This window comes from Cryptosporidium muris, genomic scaffold, assembly GCF_000006515.1.
Source record: "Cryptosporidium muris RN66 scf_1106632373461 genomic scaffold, whole genome shotgun sequence".
Lineage (NCBI taxonomy): Eukaryota > Apicomplexa > Conoidasida > Eucoccidiorida > Cryptosporidiidae > Cryptosporidium > Cryptosporidium muris.
This window is the reverse complement of record NW_002196576.1, coordinates 453,984-474,099: the sequence shown is the minus strand read 5'-3', so window position 1 is coordinate 474,099 and position 20,116 is coordinate 453,984. Positions and strand designations below refer to the sequence as shown.

Sequence of the window (20,116 nt, the reverse complement as noted above, 5' to 3'; positions counted from 1 at the left end):
TTAGCTATATTATAAAACCTTATTTAAATTATATTAATTAATTTTAATTAGTAAATCTGAATTTATTGCAATTTACTCTTCTAACTGAATTAGCTTATTATTAATTAATTAATATTAGAATATATAATCAATTACATATTTAAGTAATTTTACATTCAAAAAACAAATATTGAATACTCTATATAGGTATACTGTATCATATTCTATTTTTATTATTTACATTTCACTTTGTCATAAAGTACTCAACTAAATTACATTTAATATTATTGTAATAGTGCAAAAGTCATATTCAATATAAACTATTAATACTGTAGTTATCTTGTTCTAGTTAATTATAAAAATAAATACTTTTTTGGTTAGATTAAATCTAATATTGAAGTTTTAATAAACTAAATTGTAACTTCATTGCTAGTTTTGAAATAAAAACGTTCAAAATACTTAGTAAACTTAAAGTAGCCTATTTAACAGTAATTCATCTATTCAAAAATAAAATGAATGACTTTAAAATTCAATATTGTTTTGGAATAATAAATGTAATGTATTGAAAACTCCTCTTTATCTCTAAAGTAATATCTTAGTTTTTAGTTTATTATTATATATTATAATTTACAGCTATTCCCAATATAAATAATAAAAATAATTTAATTAAACTAATTCATAATAAAGTTTCAAGTATTTTTATAATAATTCATATTGGATAATATATCTACTGTATTCTTATTTATAATATTACCTGTGTTAATATAGTCATCTATATTGACTTCAACAATTAATAATACTCTTTAACAATTTACTTTTCATTAATATCATCAGGGGGTATATCTGTAAGATCCAAAGCACTTCCAGTAATAGTTTCCCATAAATATAGAACATCTTCTGTTAATGTTTCAAAGTGTGAAGTCGCATCACATGATCTTGATACAAAGATATTATCAAAATGTTCATTTTTAGACTGATTCATTTCTAAAGGTTCATATATATCTGATATATATACAAATTGTTCCTCTATTGTGTTACCTAGTAACTTTAATGCAGGATTAATTTCCAGCAGAGGATTATCTGTTTCAATTGTTGTTGAAATTATTGCAATGTATTTGCCTTTTAAAGCAACACCATGAGTAGATGATATCATCATTACATATATATCGTACTTACGCTTGAGTTCATTCTGAGGTATAATAATTTGACAAGATGATGCATTGTTAGTATCTTGTATGGGTGCATTTAAAATGCAGATACACCTAATTACTTTACCTACACATTGAACTTTCGGCTTCTCAAAATTCAGTACATATGAAGGATCACAAATTACCATTTTACATTTAGCTTGGCCATGTTGTGTAGATACTCCAGATACCTTTCCACTTTCATCAAATATGAACTTCTCTACATCTGTATTTAGCATGAATGTACCACCATGTATGGCGCATAACCGTGAAAAACCTTCAGGTAGTCCACCTAGCCCATATACTGGATATATAAATGGAGATTGACCATAACGACTAATACTCATCATATATAGCCTAATTTTATCTAATGTTTCCCCAAATGGTCTTTCTATGTAGTCATCTGTTGTATATAAAGCTATAGCATGACCTATAAAATCAATAGTTGTATTTGATAATCTAAAATAGTTGTATATATCAGACATTGTATTTCCCTCACGATCAAACCCCATATGGGTACTTTTATCATCATCTTCCCAATTCAATATAAATGAAAAAAAAGATCTACAACTGTTCTTTTCCATTAATCCTAATAAGGGACTCTTAATTGCCTCCATCTCTGTTGCAGGTACTTTATGGATAAATTTAGGACCAAATAAGAGGCCTCCTCTTTGAAATTGGTAGACATATGTACCTTCTATAACCTGCCATTCTAAATAGCGAGTTACATGAGTTTTCAATAATATTTTTACCAAATCTCCACTAGCCATGACAAATTTTGGAATTAAGTCAACATTCCAATCACGATTTGCACCATATGAAGCAGGTGGCTTTATACCGGGACGGAATTTATTATATAATGTAGTTAAATTTAAAGATGCAGACTCACCACCATAATAATTATTACGATCTATATGTAGAACTTTCTTCCCCGATGTAGATAGTAAGACACTCAAAATACATTCAGTCAAGCCAGTTCCACAGATCACAACATCATATTCTTCATCCATTTATCCAAGATTTGTACGCAAAAAAAGTGTTAAAGTTGTCTCTAGTAATCTTTTTTTTTTAAGAAAGAAAAGAAAGTCTGTTTCTTTAAAAGAATAGTAATTAAACACAATCTTTCAACTAACAAAAAGTGCTAATATAACACAAAACCGCCAAAAAAATTAGGCGGTAATTTAATAAATCTAAATAATTATATATATATAATTAGCCTAAAAGTACATTTAAAAAAAAGAAAATCAAGTATTTATTATTATTTCTAAATAATTAGAAAAGTTTAGCATTAATTAAATGTTATATCCTTGAAAAGTCATTGGAACTTGATATCTTGCTAATACTTTAGATCTTAAAAATTATACGGACGGTATTGATTATTATAGGAAGATTAAATGTCTGAAGAAAGAACTATTCAAGTATTTCCAGAACTTATAGATGATGCATTTATACTATCAAGGTGTGAGTATAGATTGCAGTTATCTTTCTATACTCCAGATTTGCATGTCACAAGAGCGTGGTCACTGATAACTAGGGATCAGCGTGAAAGCTTTAATAAGTATGCATCAACTTTGGGTGGACATATCATTCAAAGTGTATTTGATATATCTAAATTGTCTCATGATCAAGGATTTGATAGTATATTAAATGAATCAGTCATTATTGTAAACCCACATACAATGGTATTTACAAATGGTGCACTATCCCCACCAAATGGTTTTGAGGCAAATCCAAGTGGGTTATATCGTTTTATAATATTTACATTAGCTTTAGGCCCTATTTTGACAGTTGATAGTTCTGATTTAACGAAGACATCAGCCCCATTCCCATCCGGATATATGTGCCGAACTTGGCAGGATCCAAATATATGCTATGTTCCATCACCGAATTACTCATTTTCAGCAAATTACCAAGTTAAATTCAGTGAACAAATTTTACCTACAATTTTATTGGAGATAGAATTTAAACCACTAAGAATTGAAATTTCACAGCCTCTATGCGAGATGTGTGAAATAAATTTATCAACTATATATTGTGGGTCGGATAAAGCCCATTTGTGCTCTTCTTGTGATGAAGCACATCACTCTTCTACCAGGTTACTTTCAAAACATCAAAGAGTTCCAGTATCTCAAAGCCCATATCAATTTGGATTTTGCCCTCATCATTCCACTGAACGTATAGACTCTGTATGTATGGAATGTTATATCCCATTATGTCCTCATTGTATTCTTATAGGGCAACATTCTTCAGGAGATGCAGCAGAACATATTCTTATATCTACGACTGATGCAATTAGAATGGCTTATTCTGGTTCTTCTCAAAGCGACTTAGAATTATATAAAAGGAAACAACAATTAGTTGATTATCTCTCAAGTCGCAATGATCATATTAATAATGTGAGATGTAACTATGATGAAATTCAGGAAAGAATTGAATTGGCATCAAAAAACTTATTAAAACAATTGATATCTTTACGAGATCGTAAAGTTTCTTTTCTTATGTCTGTGAAACGTCAATTATTGACTGAACTGCTTTTAATAGAATGGATGGAAGCTTTTTTTGCTCATCTTAGATTAGCATTATTACCATCAGACTTCCTTGTATATTCACATAGGCATGATCTTGTATGTAGTCACTTTTTTGGTGATATATCAAAAATTGTGGTATCAAATGAAGTAATACCATTATGGATTACTGAAAGATTCTTTGTAGATGGTGGATTATATATTGAATCTAGAAAAAATGAAGTTGTAGCACTATTAAATTCATCTTGTGAAGAAAGTACTGAAAAAAAGGAAAATAGTTTATTAGAGAAAGATGAAAATAACACTAAAACAAATACAGAATATTCTAAATTTTCACAAAGTACTAGCGCAAAGTGGTTGGAGTTTAATAATGTAGACGAAGTTTCTGTAGGTAATTTAGATGGTCATGTGGCACCTATAGAACAACAGTTATTAACCTCAGAAGAATATAATTTATGTGAATTACCTGAAATATATTCAATATCAACGAAAAGAAATGAAAATATTCCAGTAACTTGTGCAAAACTAAAAAAATCAAAACTTATTCCAGAAGCTAAGCAAATAGTAGATAATTTCGATAACGAATTCTCCAATGATTCAATTATATTTGCAAATGATGAATTTGTAACATGTGCAACAAATATAGTTAAACTTAAGCTCAAAGAAAATAACTTTGATACTAATTTGGGTGAAGAAAGTGGACAGATTTTATTAGATTTACTATACGATAATGAAAATGGTGAAATTATTGATAATAACCAAAGATATTTGCAAGAAAGAATTGAGTCTATATTTATCAGCAAAAATAGAGGAAATAAAATGGATGTATGGAATCCTAATGTTATAAAACCAAGTAAAATTGCACAAGTTTATTGGAATGATTTAATAAGCAATCATTATGAACTCATGATTGCTTTATTACATACATCTCCTGCAATGAAAAGAAGGCAGCTTATATCAGATTTTTATGATCTAGCTATCTATATGCAATCATTTGATCACTTTTATCTATCTATTTTGCACTTTGAAATTTACTTTTTAAAAAATATTCCTATAGATTCATTATTACTAACATCCTCTATAATTAATGATATGTTTCATATAGTATTTAGATCTAGTAATTTATTTCAGAAAGATAGAAAATTTTTATCACAGCAACTACAAACAACTTTATCCAAGATATTAAATCTTCCTGATGGGCCTCTAGAGAAGTTTATTGGTAAAAAGATACATAAACAAATATCTGATTTAAATAAGACTAATATAAATAAAAGCGAATCAAATAATTTGCTAACTAATGATAATATCGTTGACCAACATGAAATTGATTATAGTTTGGCTAAATTTGAGGAATCTATACTACAATCTATTGAAGAGCTTGTAAACCAGATTACAATAATAGAGTTGAGGAGTATTCCAGATTCTATTCGTGGTTTATTTTATGGAATTATAGATACAATTGATTCATTTGAAAAAAAATAAAAGCAAATGTCTAAACTTAGTAAATATCTTATTGTTCAGATGGAGCTATTTCATTTTGTTGTCAAGCCTTGTTAAATCATTATATAATACCTAGGTTAACCAAGGTTTTAATTTTAATTAATAACACAATAAGTAGTGATAATAATGTTCTTAATTCTAAAATTACAGTTTCCAAAAACAGAAATTCTAATCAAGATATTTTGGAATATACTGGAGTAATAACTAAGAAGGACGATATAATATCAAGGATACAATGTTATAGGAGATCTATTTCTGCATTATCACTATATGTATGGAAATCAGATAATACTCCTAAGATATTATCTATATCTAAGGTAGAAGCAAGTTATAAGAAATTGGGACTAGAGATATTTTCTTGGCTTCAAAAGCAAATGATAAAACCAAGATTAAATTCACCTATTGGCTTTAATTTAGCTGGAATGCCGAAGAGAGGCATAGATGCAGTGAATAGCATTCGAGATTACATGATTTGGGTGGATAATGCACTAAGGAACCAAAATCTAAACCCAGAAGGAGGTATGACAGAGAAAGACTTAATTAAATGTGAATACTTTGAAAGACTACTTCAAATTTCAGTAGAAGGATATGGTAAATAATGTGACATTCCTCAATATTATATCTATACCTGACTTTAGCAGCATTAGTATACTGTGAATTTAGTCAAAATAATCAAATTCCTTAACTAGAATATATACAAGATACATAAGAAGCTGTAGATGAAACTTTAGACAGTTCTACACTTCTTGTTAAATGCTAGTATTGAAAAAAATTACCTGTAGTTTTAATGTTCAGTTATTCTCCTATTATTCAAATTTAAGACTTAATTGTAAAATTATCAACTGTAAATTTATGAAAAAAAAAAAATATTTTTTTTATATTTATATTAATTCTTACATTCACTTTGAACTATTATCAAGTACTAGTCACTATTTCCCTTAATTAATATATTTACTGGATAATCTGTAATTTGTAATGTTGTCTTTGCATTTATAAATACCGATGATTTTACATTTTGATCAGAATCTGAATCATCTGTTGTACTGAGAGGTGAATTAATAGATGTACGATTTATATTCAAATTATTTCCTGATTTATATGATATCAATTCTCCAAGTTTAATTTTATTCTTTTTGTAAGAAGACTGTATAATTAAATGTTCCAAATCATTAGAAATATTTACATTAGTATTTGCAGCAAAATCAAGCCTTCCACAAAGTTCTTTATCTAATGCTGTAACAAGATAACACATAATTAATGCCATTATAGAAATAAATAAAAAGAATGCCTCAACAACAAAATAAGATCTAAATGTTGAATGCAAAAATGCTACTTCAATGGGTGTTACAATAAATCCAATGTTTTGAATGCAAGTAGCGACTCCTAATGCAGTACCCAATAAATTACTAGGGACACTTATACTAATACATGGCCAATAAACTGTTGCAAATAAAGTATAACCAAATCCCAGGATTGTTATTGAAATTGCAGGATGTAGTTTAAGCATTAAAGTATGTGCAATAGCTAATAAACCAACAGATATTGTCAAAAGTTTACATCTTTCACAAACACGATCAACAATCCATCCTAATATAGGTAGAACCAAAACTGATACTGCATATAATAAACTCATAATTATACCTGCATACTGTCTAGCTGTAACTGTAGAAATATCTTTGTATCTAGTCTCTACAATTAGGGGTCCAGCAATATAATTAAATGGCATTATTACACTATATGACAATAGACCAAGAATTGCTAAATACCAATATAATCTTCCCAATTCTCCAACTTTTCTTGTAATTAAAGTAATTCTATATTTTAAATTACTTCTTTTATTTATTATTTCATCATTTGGGGATACTAAATTCCCATTATCTAGTATAAGTCTTTTTAAATTATTACCATTTGCTATTATTTCTGAATTATTCCTAATTTTATGCATATTTAAACACTCTTTGTAATACTTGTTCAAACTAATTAGTACACTGATACCTCCTATTATCAAAATACCTAACCCAAAAACTAAAGTCCAATATACTGGTAGTATAGTTGCTATAATCGGAGACACCATATCACTTAATACAGATCCAATTCTCCCAATTGCCAAACATATTGATAAAGCAAGAGCAACCTCCCATTCAGGAAAATATCTGATTAAAAGGGAGTTAAAGGTAATTAGAGAAGATTCAGAACCCAAGCCAAATATACAACGTCCAAGTAACATTATTGATAAACTTTTCATACTAAATCCAAGACTTAAAATAAATTGTCCAGTAATTAAGAAACCAATAAATATACTTGACAAATAGTATAATGAAACACTGTCTATAAGCACACCCGATAATAACGGAAAAATTGTATTTGGAACTGATACCAAGGAACATAATAAATTATAATAATACTCAAACTCCTCCTTACTATAAACAGTTTCAAATACATCGAAAATAAATGGAGCAATAGCTGGAAGGGTATCATTACTGTACATTATACCCATAGTTACCAAACTAATACTAATTAGTAGCATCCATCTTGCAACCATAGGTGATATACATTCAATGTGATCCATTATATTGGATCTAATAAGATCTCAATTCCTAAATTTTTTGTCGTTATATACTCTCAATTTTCTAATGCAATGAAATTAAAAAAAAATTAAACTGTGCATGTTAAGGCGGGAAGTGAGACGGTTCAATCTCAAATAGGTTTTTTTTCATTAAAAAAAGTAAGGGTAATAATAATCATAAACTAATTAAAGGTACCAATTATATCATATAGGCTATATTTATAAAAAATTAAGTATATCTATCTAATAGATAACTTTAAGATAACAACCATTTTATGAATCTATGGCTTTCTAAAATAGTTAGCTCCACAAAAAATTAATCTTTATAAATCAAAATAGTAAATTTACAAATATATCAACTATAAAATTTATTTATAATACATTTAAATTATTATCTGTAAATAAATCATCTAATTTAAATTCTTCAGACCAATTAGAAACCACAGATATTGAGGATTTTTCTTGTTGATCTAGATCAGGTGGTAAAGTATAAAATGGAATCTTTCCTGTAAACCAATCACTTAGTACAATCATTGCAGCTGTATTTGTATCAGGAACTCCACCTTTATTTAATTTTCCACGTGATCTAGCTACACTAGTTAAAAAGTCATGTGTATCATTAAAATCTGGTAACCTATATAGTTTTAACAAAACTTCTCTAGAAGCTTTCTCCAGTAAAACATTTATTGGATCAAAATAATCTTTTACATTGGTTAATTGGACAGTATTTCTTAATATATTTATAGGATCTGTAGAATTACCAGTAAATACAACTCCTGGACTATCTACTAATTGTGTAGTTGAGTCTAAATCAATATATTGAAGTTGTCTTGTAATTCCTGCAGTTGCACCTATCTTGACGGAACAACTTCTTTTTAAAGAATTAACTAATGAAGATTTACCAACATTTGGATAGCCTATAATTCCAACTGTAACAGATCTAGATTTATCACCACATCTAGCATAATTCTTAATTAAGGACATAAGTGCAGATGTTCCAAATGCTGCAGAACTTGTCTTCAAAAATTCTTCTGATACTCCTAAACCATTTCCTTTAACTTGATTTACTCCATGATCAGAAGATGAATTTATAGCTGATTTGAAAGCTAATGTTGGGAATTCACGCCTTAAATAAATTAACCAACGCATAGCCACTTCACTAGGTACTAAATCAACCTTATTTATAATGAGAATAAGTTTTTTACCTTGTCCAACAATAGACCTTTCTAAATCATGACATCTATATCCCAAAGGATCTCTAGCATCTAATATTTCCAATATAATATCTGAAACTTCAATTAGTTTTCTAAGATCTCGTAGAAATACACGACGAGATGAATCTGCCACTTCATTATCATTTATATCTTCTATTGTACTATTTTCTTCAAATTTACCTTGCCTTATAATTGCATCTTCATATAAATCATCTAAGTTAGTTAATTTCGATTTCTTTACTTCGTCTATTTGCATTATTTCACTTAATTTTTTGTCCTGTTCCTTTATTTGAACTTCTTCCTTCATATTCTTACGTCTTTGTTCCTTTTCCAGTTTAATATTCTCTTGTTTCTCAATTATCTCATTTAGCATTTGTTCCTTAAATGGCCAAGAATTAGGAATTTTAAGTATCTTAGGTTTCCTATTTTTTAAAATTACAGACTTTGAAACTATTTTTTTAATTTTTCGTCTATGTTGAGCTACTTTTTTTTGAATTTTATACTTTCTACCAAGTGGAACCCTTTTACTTGTACTTCTTTTTAACTTCATTTTCTATAAACTATAATACTAGGTTTATTAGACTTTTTAAAAAAAAGGAGTGGAAAGTATAATCCAGACATCACGGGTAGGGATCGTCTCCTTAACACCTATTTTCTCACCGCTTGTATTATACTGAAATTTGTATTTTAATATTAACTAATTATAAATAATATAATTAATTGAATATCCTATAAATGAATATATTTCTTAATAAAGGTATTAAATAAATATCTCAATAATTCCCTACTAAAATATCTTAAATAGCTAAAAATTAAATATTATATAATAATAGTAATACTATAAAGTGCTTAACTTATATATAAAGTTTATGGAAAATCAAATAATTATTAACACTGAATATACCAAAGTTTATACAAAAGATCTGAAACTAAATTAGACAAATAACTTAACTATAACATATTCTTAAAGAAAAGAAAAAGTGTGAATTTGTTCATATTGATATATTCCCTATAATATTAATGTAACATAAGTCTAGTCTTGGTTTATCTTGATCTATAGTACTATATATTTTATATATTTAAATAATTATCTTATAAACTTTAATCATATATATAATCATTAATTTATTCATATTTATGATCATTCTTTATAGTAAAGATCATTAATCTGTAATACTACTTTGGAACTAAAATATTATTAAATATTATTGGGAAATAAACTTATAACCTTATTAATCCTCTCCATTTATATAACTTCACTTTATAATATTTCATTATGAGTGTATCCAATAAAAATCTCCAAACCTTCAGTTTAAAAAGAAAAAAAGAACCACTTTAGAAATTCTATAAATTGTTTGAATAGCTATAAATAGGATCTAGTGAACTATATTAATCACCTGTAAAAATAAACACCATTTATCATCATCATGTTAATATTAATATCACATAAGTTACCTAATTAATTTTTTTTTTTTCTATTGAGAGTACTAAATACAATAATACAATACCTTAACTTATAAGAATAGACTTTCAAGTTAATATTACATAGTAATACTCAAATTATTCCTCAATTGTATTTACAAGAATCAAGAACATTTGTTTGAGGAAAAAAATTACTATAAATAGATATATTAACTATTACGTGTTCAATTCAATTATATGCAATATAAATATGTGATAGCCTAATCCCATTTATTGTAGTATATCCTTCTAATAGCCTCAATGATATTATTAAATATAAATAATCTTATTAAATTAACTTTTGAGAAATGGTCTCTTGTAATAATCCGGCATCTTTAATTGTTGTCCCTAGATTTAATTCAATTTTTTTAGGAGGAAATCCAAAAGTTAAGTAATATTCTCCATCTACAGGAGCACATTCCATAAAAACATTATGTATATCAGCAATTGTTTGATCTTCATTAAATTTGAAAACTTTTCTCTGACCATTATGGAATCTAAATTGAAGAGTTGTTATTGGCTTAGATTCATCAACAACTGTTGTTAATACAGCATTTGGATTTACATTTAGTGAAGACGATAATATCTTAGCTTCTGATAAAGATGAACCAGAACCCCCAAATATCTCTAATGGTTTAGTAGGAATTGTATATGTTTCACTACTACGATCATCTAAAGCAACTTGTAGAGGTTGGTTTCCTACTAAATTCCCTCTTAATTCTTCAGGAGCTATAGAGTTTTTAATATCCCGTACAAATTCTAAATTCTTTGTGTCATCTAAGCTACGAAATTCTCCATTGTCTAATATAAATCCATTGTTATATAATATTACACGATGTGCATTTGGTGGTATATTATGGGGTTCATTTGGATTTTCAATAGCAATTCCACTACAAAATAAAATCACAATATTGGTATTATATTTAGACTTTTAAAAATAACATAATATTACTTGATCTAAAAAAAGAGACTAAAATATATCAATAACTTACCTTTTCTCACCTCCAGTGTAGCTAGTAGTTATATCTTTATTTCGGTTTGATTCTTCATTATTTAAATCGGAAAGACCTCTAAAATTTGAAGATAATTATATTTAATATTTATACACAATAATAGAACACTATTTAAAACTATTACCTAATAATTGGCATTTTTAAGAAATATTGATAAAAATAAGTAGCCACTATTTGAGAATTTCAACTGGGAGCGGTTAATACTAGGAGAAACACATTAATACTTCAAATTTACGAACAGTCTAAATCATCTTATTATTAATAACATAAAAGCTACAATCTTTTTAAAATGTACAACTCACTATATTAAGATAAACTATGTATAAGTTATGATCTTTAAGACAAAGTATCTTGTCCAAATAAATTCACCTTAAATATTACTGAATAAGGGATTAAAAGGAAGAGAAAAAAAAAAAAAAAAAACTATTTTTAGGTTGAAAATAAACATTTTATTTTCTTTCAAGATCTAAACAACAACTTTGGAACTAGTTGAAGCAAGAAAATCTGAATATTGTTTGTATGGTGAAGGTGTAAATGAATATTCTTTCCATAAATCTGGGGTTAAATAAGAATAGGTACTTCTTAATGCAGCAAATATAGCTAACATAAAGTTTCCCCTAGTCTTTGTACAACCACGAGATGAGGTAAAACAATCCTTAACACCAGCAAATTGTAATAATTTTTTTGTAGTTGGTGCTCCAACAATGGCAGTACCACGAGGTGCAGGTACAAGACGTACTAATACAGAACCACACTTACCACTAACCTTCATTGGAACTGTATGTGGTTCACCAATTTTATTACCCCAATATCCACGACGTACTGGTATTAATGAGAGTTTAGCAGCAATAATACCACCACGAATTGCAGTTGCAACTTCTTTTGCACACTTTACACCTAAACCAATATGTCCATTGTAATCTCCAACAGCTACAAATGCCTTGTAACGAGTTCTTTGACCTGCACGGGTTTGTTTCTGTACTGGCATAATTTTCATAACTTCTTCTGATAAAGGATTAGAAGAGCTAAAGAAATAGTCAACAATTTGATGTTCTTTAATTGGTAATGAATGTAAATAAATTTCTTCAATTGAACTAATTTTTCCATCACGTACTAAGCGACCCAACTTAGTTACTGGTACCCAACTCTTCAATTCATCTTCTGCTGGTGATGCACGGCTTCTACCACGTGAACCCCTTATTCTATTTCCTCTATCACTTCCACGAGAGCCAAAACCACGTCCAAAACCACCCCGTTCTATAAAATATATTATTAAGAATGATTGGATAATAATAATGATATATTGATTACTTACCTGCCATATTTACTGTATTATTAAAAAAAGTGTAAAAACTCGAATATGACGGTTTCTACCCCTAATAAGATAGAAATTTAAAGTAAACTGACCACTAAAATAAAATGACATAATTTTTTAAGTAATATTTACCCGCATTATATTTTTTTAATTAAATACCTACCTATTAATACTATAAAAGAAATATTATTAAGTTATTTGGACACTTTATGTTGAAATAATATTCCGCTATATTTCTAGGAAGAATAATAAACTTTATTCCTTAGTACGTCTCATATTGTTACTGATAGAATAGTAATATTAATATAACAACCTTTTTGATGTCTCAGTACCCTAACATGTCTCGTCTCAATATTTATAAGAAAAAAGAAAAAGAAAATTAAGAAACTTAAGCGCTAATACAAAATTAGTATACCTCAATGCTTAAATCTAATTATTTTTCAAAAATTTAAAGATTTAAAGTGAATAATATTAGGAATAGAGGAGATGAATATATTTTAAAATCTAGTATAATAATCATTACACATTATGATAATATTGAAATAATAAATATTATAGTTTATTATTTATTTAAAAGAGACCCCTATACATTTTGCAATATAATCTAATCCATTATTATTCATATCTCCTTTAAGGAATTTAAAAAATTGATCCTTATTTGTATGATTACTTTCTCTTTGTCTAAGTAATTTGATTCTTCTAATATATTCTGGAGTACATAGTGGACATTGATCCTGTTGTACAAGACAATATCTATGAAATGAATGATCACAAAAAAAGTGTATAGTAGGAAGTTCTAAAGGTAAATGACATTGATTACATCTTGTAGAATGTAAGATTTTTGGACTGGAGTTCATATCCTTTATATCCTTACGCATCTTGATTATTTCTTCACGATCACTATTTATTGAACTCTGATTTTCTTTAGTTAAATCTGGTGATTCTTGAATTTCTTGTATTAAAAGTTGTTTAATACATCCTAAGGGTATTTTATTAATGATATCTTGATTCTCAATATTCGAAAGATATTTTGAAAATATATCAAGTATTGATAATGGTGAAAGAAGTTTATTTATATATATTTGCTGAATTATATTTATTAATACATCAAGATAATCTTGAGAACAATATCCATTACAAATCATTCCAATAATATAATTGAGGGATTCTAACCAAAGAAAAGTTTCTTTATTACCAAATTGCATACAAAATTCTATAAGCCCATTTAAATCCTTATTTCTAAAATATTGAATAAGAGCTAATTGATATAATCCACAATGTTGTGTTATATAAAGAATACCTTTATTATAATTATAATAACTACAAATACATAAAACTGAATGCCAATTTGAAAAATTATCAAATTTACTAAGTCGTTCTAAAAGTTTTTGTGGCCATATTTCATTGATTTCTTTTTGTCTTAAAGAAACTTGTAATAAATATATGCACATTTCTTGAGATATAATATTCATATCTTCTATATTTAGCTCAGATTTTGTACAATTATCTGTTAAAATATCCCATGTCATATCAAGTAAATATTTGTCTTGATTAATAAATATTGGAAGGAATACATCAATTGACATACAATGATTAATTACTAAAGATTTTATAAATTCAGTTGTTTCCTTATGGATTTTATTAATTAAAGTAGGACCAAACTTTAATATTAAAGCTAATTTCTGTGTATCTTCTAAAAAAGTCTGTTGAAGATATATAAGTGCTTCTATAGGACAAGATTTATCCTCTATATATATTGATATGAGTTTCTCATGTTGTTCAAAATGTTCTGCTATTTGGATAGCTATATCATATTTTTTATAATTTCTACACATTTCTATAGCTGTTTCAATTTCTCCTGAATCTATTGCCTCATTTTGTTTCTCATCAGTCAAAAAAGTAAATAACTCATCCATCCTATCTAATTGAGAAAATAATCTATATAAAAGATTAACATGATCTTTACCAATAGGAAATGTAATATTTGATTTTAAAGAAGTCCTATTTTTAGTATTTTTAGATTCACATCTATATATATGTATACAATGTTTAAGGTATATAATAACTTCATCAAACCGATCATTAGCTAAAAAATTATAAATTACATGACTAGTATCACCACTAAAAGTATCTAAACACTTTAAATATAAAGAAAGAGCCTCATTAAAGTCATGTTTAACATTACAAAGCCAATCTCCATATGTTCTCTGAATTTGTCCATACACACATTCAGGTGCTTTTTCATTTGCTGCTATTATAAGAGCCCAATCAAAGAGACATTTCTTAACAAACATCATAATTCTATCATAGAGGCTTAATTCAGTAAGATAAAAAAGGAGGTTTGGAGTCGTTGTTATTTTATCATTTGAACTATTTAAAGATTTTATATTTCCTGAACATAAAATAAATAATTGATTTAATCCATATATAATATGAGAGACATTGTTAAATTCCCCAGTATAACAAATACATCGTAAATCTGGTAAATAATGACAGATTGTTACATCACACAAAGACGTATTATTATTATCATTATTATTTACTTCACAAATTGAAGCATTTACTAATATTAAATAGTATTTATAAGAAGCTAAAAAGATAGGGTTACTATAACTTGTAGGTAATGCTGACCAATGCCCATATATTGGATGGTAACAAAATAAACCTTCATCACGAAATATAACAAGAATTCTCTGAATATCATCATTTTCATTAATCCAACCAGGTGCTAAAACATTGCAATTTAGCTTTGATCCACCCATATTATCACAAAAAGTTAATTTAGGTACTTTTGTATATGCATCTATTAAATATGATGATACACTAGACTTTGTACAAATCATAACATAATATTTATTATCATTATTAGTTGAAATAAAATGTATACCTGTACAAGGTTCTGAAAGTTCTATCATATATTTTAAATAATTTGATTTTCCAAAAAAATTACCATATAAAATATAAACCCCAAAGTCATCCATTGTTCCAAGACCTATTATTTGACTATCATTACAAATATCAAATACAGTTATACTTTTATTTCCTAAATCTTCATAAATTGGGATTTCATTATATTTCTCAATATTCTTAGATATTATGTAACCATCTTCACAATCATACACTTTTATTTTCCAAATACTTTTATTATCTATTCCAATAGTTATTAGTGTATTTTGACAATATTTTATATCAAATACAGTAATTTCATAAGCTTTCCAAATTCTAGAAATAGTAAAAGAACCATCTAATATACTTAATTCAATAATATTTCCATCTCCAGATCCCAACCATAATGAATTCTCATTACCTGTACAAGTTATAAATGAACTTAATCCAAGGGTTTCAAAGTCAGTAACTTTGTTGGAAAAATCATCTCTATCAACTATATTCTTCTCAAAAAAAGGGAAATAACGAAAACTTTCCATTCAATTTATTTTCAAGTTTACTCTCATATATAATAAATAAAATGTTTGTGTAATATTATATTTACAATAACCCCCAATCATATTAATATTTCTAAGATCTAAGAGTATCTATTTAGCGCTATAAATAATAAATTTTTAGGGTGCAAAAAATTTAGGAATATTCAGATTATAGTACTCCAATAGAATTCCTGAAATAAGAAAGATCTTATAATTACAAATATATATTATTATTTAATATGGAATGGAGACAATTTTATTATTTTTTAATTAATACAATATTATTTTATTAATATATAAAAGTACTATTTTAAATTTATAAATAGATTTATTAAATACTTATTTAACTTATTTTTATGATATATTTAAAATAAAAATAATATAATAATCCCTTTTATTAATTTATTTAGATTTTATTTGTATTAGTTAATATATTATTAATGTCTTTTTATTATAATGATCTATTTATTTTAACCAGCGTGATAAAAATTTAAATACTTTAATTTTTTTCCCCCCCCCCTTCAATATAAGATATTTCATCTAAATTATATTGTTTACTATTATTAAATATTATTAGTAATGAATTTAAATATATATTTATAATTATTATTATTTTAGAATATTAAAATGACAATAATTTCGAATATTTATATAATTTTTCCAATAAAATTAGATAATTATAAAAATTTAGCTTACATAAAATATCTCATTTTTTGATTAATAATATTATTATTAATATTAATATAAATTTTATAAATAGAATAACTGTATTTTAATAATGAAGAAATATGTTATTATTAAAACAGTACAGAGAAACTTTGGAAATATTATAATTTTTAGATATATTGATAATTTATCAGTTAAGAATGAATATAATACATTATTTTTATAATTTTGATAATTTATTTAATATAAATCTCCGAATTATTATATTATAATTCTTTTTTTTTTTATAATTGGTTATTTTTAAAAATATTATACTTTGCACTATATATTTGGATAAAATAAAAAAAGGACTGTTACTTTGTAAATATAAATCAATAAACTGATAAAAATATTAAATATTTATCTATATAATTAAATATATATATAGATATTATTTACAAATATAATAATAATGAATTAATGAGAAAATATTGATATTTTTATTATTGGGTGAAATTAGTGTGCAAGTATTAAGAAGAAATCTAAACAATGGAATTTTGAATAAAAAGATATAATTTCTAAAACTTTTAATATACTGAGTAAGTATAAATTTGTTCATAATCTCAAATATTGAGTGATATTTTTGCAATATATTATATGGAATATACTAAGATTTTTTTGTACTATAAAATAATTTATTATAATATTATTACATATGATAAATATTTGGTTAAAAATAGTAATTTCAATAGAAATATTGTATTTATATATTTATATTAAAAGTAACAATAACCTAAAATTATCTTCCTTTATTCAATTAAACTTGGTAATAACTGGTGATTCATATAATAAAAGTAATAAGAATTCTAATGATAATAAACAAGATTGGAAAAGTGATATATTAAAATTAGATAATTCATCTATTATTTTAAAACAAAAATCTAAAGGTATAACAGATATCTCAAATAAAAATTTTACAACTTCAAATATGAATCTGAATATAGATTCAAAAGTCATAGATGAAGATGAGATAAATGAAAATAATATAAGTATGAATTACAAAAATAAAGTGAAAGAATGTTCATATTTACATATTGAAGAAACTGTAGATAAATTAGTTAAGCTTAAAATAGAAATAACAGTAACTAAGATCCAAATCCAGTTACATCTTGATAAAACTAGGTTTTGCCATGGTAGACATAAATTTTTTTCTACAACTAGTATAAAATGTATAGGATCAACAAGAAAAGCAAATGAACTATCTCAAAAATTAGTGGATTTTATCAAAATATATAGAGAAGAAATGAAAATTTACTTAGGTTGTATGGAATACAATAGCAGAGAACAAAGTTCGAAAATAATAGGATATAGAATTCATAATAATGTAGAAATATTAAAATGTACTACTGACGAATTAAGCTTGTTAAGAATTAAGAAAGTACTTGAGAAAAGTAGATATTTGATATTAAGACAGTCAATATTATCTATATCAAGAGAATTAGAAAGTTGTCATAGATGTAGAGATAATAGAAATAAAAATTTATGCAAAAAGTGCATATTAATGTCAAATTGTAAAGAACATATTTTAAGTAGAGTAGAACTCCTCAAGGATAAAGTAAATGAAGTACGAAATAAAGAACATGGCTGCGAAAATTTTTTAGCATTAAAACAATCAACTGAAAGTTTATATAAAGATGAGAATATTTTAACTAAAGAAAAAGTATCTTATATACCAAAAGAAAAAAGTGTAAAATTAAGAGATTCTGAAGATAATAATACTGGAAAAGTAAATAATTATAAAGAATTAGATATAAAGGAATCTGTAACTGGAATAGAATTGGATTTACCTGAAGATATATTATTTCAAAATGAAGAGCCTGATGTATTAAAAGAAGTGAGTAAATTATCAAGAAATAATAATTTGATTGAATCTAATAATAAACAAACAGGTAAAATGGCACTATCAGTTCAAACAGAAGTTCAAAGTGATTTATCTAATGAATCAAAAATAACTAATACAAAACTTAGTGAACTATCAAAAACCTCTATAGATGATAATGTTGAAGAAGAAAATATTAATAAATCATCAAATAAATTACAATCTATTTCACCTACTTTAGATCTAATATATAAAGGTAAAGATGTTGGATTTGATGATATAAGAAAAAAATATATAGAAACTAATTTATATAAAGTAAAAAAAAAACTTACTCAACCAAAAGAACAAAAAACTAAAATAAGTTTAAAAAATTCATTGGAGGATATTGAACCCAGAACTCAGCAAACAAAAATAATTGCACGTTCATTAAGACCTGTTGAAGTCCAAAATCACCAGACAAAAGTGATATTTTCCAAAAAAGGTTTGAGTGTACCCCTGTATCCTAAACCTAATTGCACATTATCTGAACTTGAAAAATTGATAGGGGAAAGAAATAAATTAATAAAAGAAAAGAACAAGTCATCAGAGAAAGTTCAAAAAGAGTTACTAGATATGAAAATAAAAGAAGTAGAAAATTGTATGTTACAAAGAACGAGTAACTAAGTTCATTTTATAAAAATAAAATTATATATCTAAGTCAATTTTTATTTATAAAATTTCTTTTAGTATTCTAATGTGAATAAGTGATTATTCACTTCATATAATCCTTAATATTATATTATATTTATTTCTTTATATTAATTATATTTAAAAGTTGTTTAATTATATCCATCTTCTAACTTTGTAATCTAATTCTTAACTGAAATTTAAAAAAAGGATATAAAATTGTATTTAATAAAAATTTACAAGAAATTCATATGAAATCACTATACAGTAGATCAATTTATTTGCGAGTAATACTTTTACTATAAAGTACTAAAAATTTAATCAACTGAAATCAATTTTAAATATTTATTATTTTGATAAATTAATTTGAGATTTACTTGTAAATATTTTAAATTAATTGATATATTATCTCTGTATTGTATTTCAAATTATTATTAAAATATTGTATAATTTTTGTTATATTAGTCTTTAAGTACAGGTTATATAATTATGGTGAAGAATTGCAATATTGATATATTTAATATAAGTACTCCTTTATAGTATATTGGTTTCAAATAACACAGAACAAAGTAATAAAAAATATTACAATAGAAATACTAAAAAAAATCTATAAGATTAATTATAACAAGAATAAAATGAACATAAATTTCTGAATAATAATAATTTCCAAATTAGAAATTATATGAATGCTATAATATTGCAGGATATGAATGCTATTGATATAGATACTAAAAATCCTTCTCA

The 20,116-nt window shown here is 25.7% G+C and overlaps 8 protein-coding genes across 8 annotated transcripts, besides 27 other annotated features; 2 read left to right on the top strand and 6 right to left on the bottom strand.

Moving 5' to 3' along the window:
- Positions 1-26: 26 nt before the first annotated feature.
- Positions 27-149: a microsatellite.
- A 436-nt stretch (positions 150-585) lies between these two features.
- Positions 586-609: a sequence feature (AT_rich).
- An 11-nt stretch (positions 610-620) lies between these two features.
- Positions 621-689: a sequence feature (AT_rich).
- A 101-nt stretch (positions 690-790) lies between these two features.
- Positions 791-2,176, bottom strand: CMU_001880 (GDP dissociation inhibitor family protein; the record flags this gene model as incomplete). The annotated part of the gene is made up of 1 exon (XM_002141630.1): positions 791-2,176. One exon carries the CDS (start codon positions 2,174-2,176, stop codon positions 791-793), a length of 1,386 nt encoding a protein of 461 aa, XP_002141666.1.
- Positions 2,177-2,343: 167 nt separating this feature from the next.
- Positions 2,344-2,381: a sequence feature (AT_rich).
- Positions 2,382-2,560: 179 nt separating this feature from the next.
- On the top strand, positions 2,561-5,790 carry CMU_001870 (B-box zinc finger domain-containing protein; the record flags this gene model as incomplete). The annotated part of the gene is made up of 2 exons (XM_002141629.1): positions 2,561-5,120; positions 5,213-5,790. The coding sequence occupies 2 exons, from the start codon at positions 2,561-2,563 to the stop codon at positions 5,788-5,790; spliced, it is 3,138 nt and encodes a 1,045-aa protein (XP_002141665.1).
- Positions 3,285-3,340: a repeat region.
- A 246-nt stretch (positions 5,791-6,036) lies between the features above and the next one.
- Positions 6,037-6,083: a sequence feature (AT_rich).
- Positions 6,084-6,113: 30 nt separating this feature from the next.
- On the bottom strand, positions 6,114-7,760 carry CMU_001860 (major facilitator superfamily transporter; the record flags this gene model as incomplete). The annotated part of the gene is made up of 1 exon (XM_002141628.1): positions 6,114-7,760. The coding sequence occupies one exon, from the start codon at positions 7,758-7,760 to the stop codon at positions 6,114-6,116; it is 1,647 nt and encodes a 548-aa protein (XP_002141664.1).
- A 307-nt stretch (positions 7,761-8,067) lies between these two features.
- Positions 8,068-8,152: a sequence feature (AT_rich).
- Positions 8,130-9,521, bottom strand: CMU_001850 (uncharacterized protein; the record flags this gene model as incomplete). Its single annotated transcript, XM_002141627.1, has 1 exon — positions 8,130-9,521. The coding sequence occupies one exon, from the start codon at positions 9,519-9,521 to the stop codon at positions 8,130-8,132; it is 1,392 nt and encodes a 463-aa protein (XP_002141663.1).
- A 133-nt stretch (positions 9,522-9,654) lies between these two features.
- Positions 9,655-9,743: a sequence feature (AT_rich).
- A 34-nt stretch (positions 9,744-9,777) lies between these two features.
- Positions 9,778-9,803: a sequence feature (AT_rich).
- Positions 9,804-10,034: 231 nt separating this feature from the next.
- Positions 10,035-10,110: a sequence feature (AT_rich).
- Positions 10,111-10,159: 49 nt separating this feature from the next.
- Positions 10,160-10,181: a sequence feature (AT_rich).
- Positions 10,182-10,696: 515 nt separating this feature from the next.
- Positions 10,697-10,730: a sequence feature (AT_rich).
- CMU_001840 (UBX domain-containing protein) lies at positions 10,722-11,583 on the bottom strand (the record flags this gene model as incomplete). The annotated part of the gene is made up of 3 exons (XM_002141626.1): positions 10,722-11,322; positions 11,425-11,502; positions 11,570-11,583. 3 exons carry the CDS (start codon positions 11,581-11,583, stop codon positions 10,722-10,724), a joined length of 693 nt encoding a protein of 230 aa, XP_002141662.1.
- Positions 11,516-11,537: a sequence feature (AT_rich).
- Positions 11,584-11,911: 328 nt separating the features above from the next.
- Positions 11,912-13,032, bottom strand: CMU_001830 (40S ribosomal protein S2, putative; the record flags this gene model as incomplete). The annotated part of the gene is made up of 3 exons (XM_002141625.1): positions 12,924-13,032; positions 12,761-12,854; positions 11,912-12,702 (listed from the first exon to the last, which is right to left on the bottom strand). The coding sequence occupies exons 2-3, from the start codon at positions 12,765-12,767 to the stop codon at positions 11,912-11,914; spliced, it is 798 nt and encodes a 265-aa protein (XP_002141661.1). The 5' UTR covers positions 12,768-12,854; positions 12,924-13,032.
- Positions 12,897-12,918: a sequence feature (AT_rich).
- A 259-nt stretch (positions 13,033-13,291) lies between the features above and the next one.
- Positions 13,292-13,336: a sequence feature (AT_rich).
- On the bottom strand, positions 13,327-16,185 carry CMU_001820 (uncharacterized protein; the record flags this gene model as incomplete). The annotated part of the gene is made up of 1 exon (XM_002141624.1): positions 13,327-16,185. The coding sequence occupies one exon, from the start codon at positions 16,183-16,185 to the stop codon at positions 13,327-13,329; it is 2,859 nt and encodes a 952-aa protein (XP_002141660.1).
- Positions 16,186-16,390: 205 nt separating this feature from the next.
- Positions 16,391-16,423: a sequence feature (AT_rich).
- An 11-nt stretch (positions 16,424-16,434) lies between these two features.
- Positions 16,435-16,656: a sequence feature (AT_rich).
- An 8-nt stretch (positions 16,657-16,664) lies between these two features.
- Positions 16,665-16,692: a sequence feature (AT_rich).
- Positions 16,693-16,723: 31 nt separating this feature from the next.
- Positions 16,724-16,985: a sequence feature (AT_rich).
- Positions 16,986-17,004: 19 nt separating this feature from the next.
- Positions 17,005-17,162: a sequence feature (AT_rich).
- Positions 17,163-17,230: 68 nt separating this feature from the next.
- Positions 17,231-17,293: a microsatellite.
- A 218-nt stretch (positions 17,294-17,511) lies between these two features.
- Positions 17,512-17,609: a sequence feature (AT_rich).
- CMU_001810 (uncharacterized protein) lies at positions 17,543-19,369 on the top strand (the record flags this gene model as incomplete). The annotated part of the gene is made up of 1 exon (XM_002141623.1): positions 17,543-19,369. The coding sequence occupies one exon, from the start codon at positions 17,543-17,545 to the stop codon at positions 19,367-19,369; it is 1,827 nt and encodes a 608-aa protein (XP_002141659.1).
- Positions 18,991-19,033: a sequence feature (AT_rich).
- Positions 19,370-19,373: 4 nt separating the features above from the next.
- Positions 19,374-19,425: a sequence feature (AT_rich).
- Positions 19,426-19,476: 51 nt separating this feature from the next.
- Positions 19,477-19,514: a microsatellite.
- A 54-nt stretch (positions 19,515-19,568) lies between these two features.
- Positions 19,569-19,611: a sequence feature (AT_rich).
- Positions 19,612-19,705: 94 nt separating this feature from the next.
- Positions 19,706-19,836: a sequence feature (AT_rich).
- Positions 19,837-20,116: the final 280 nt, after the last annotated feature.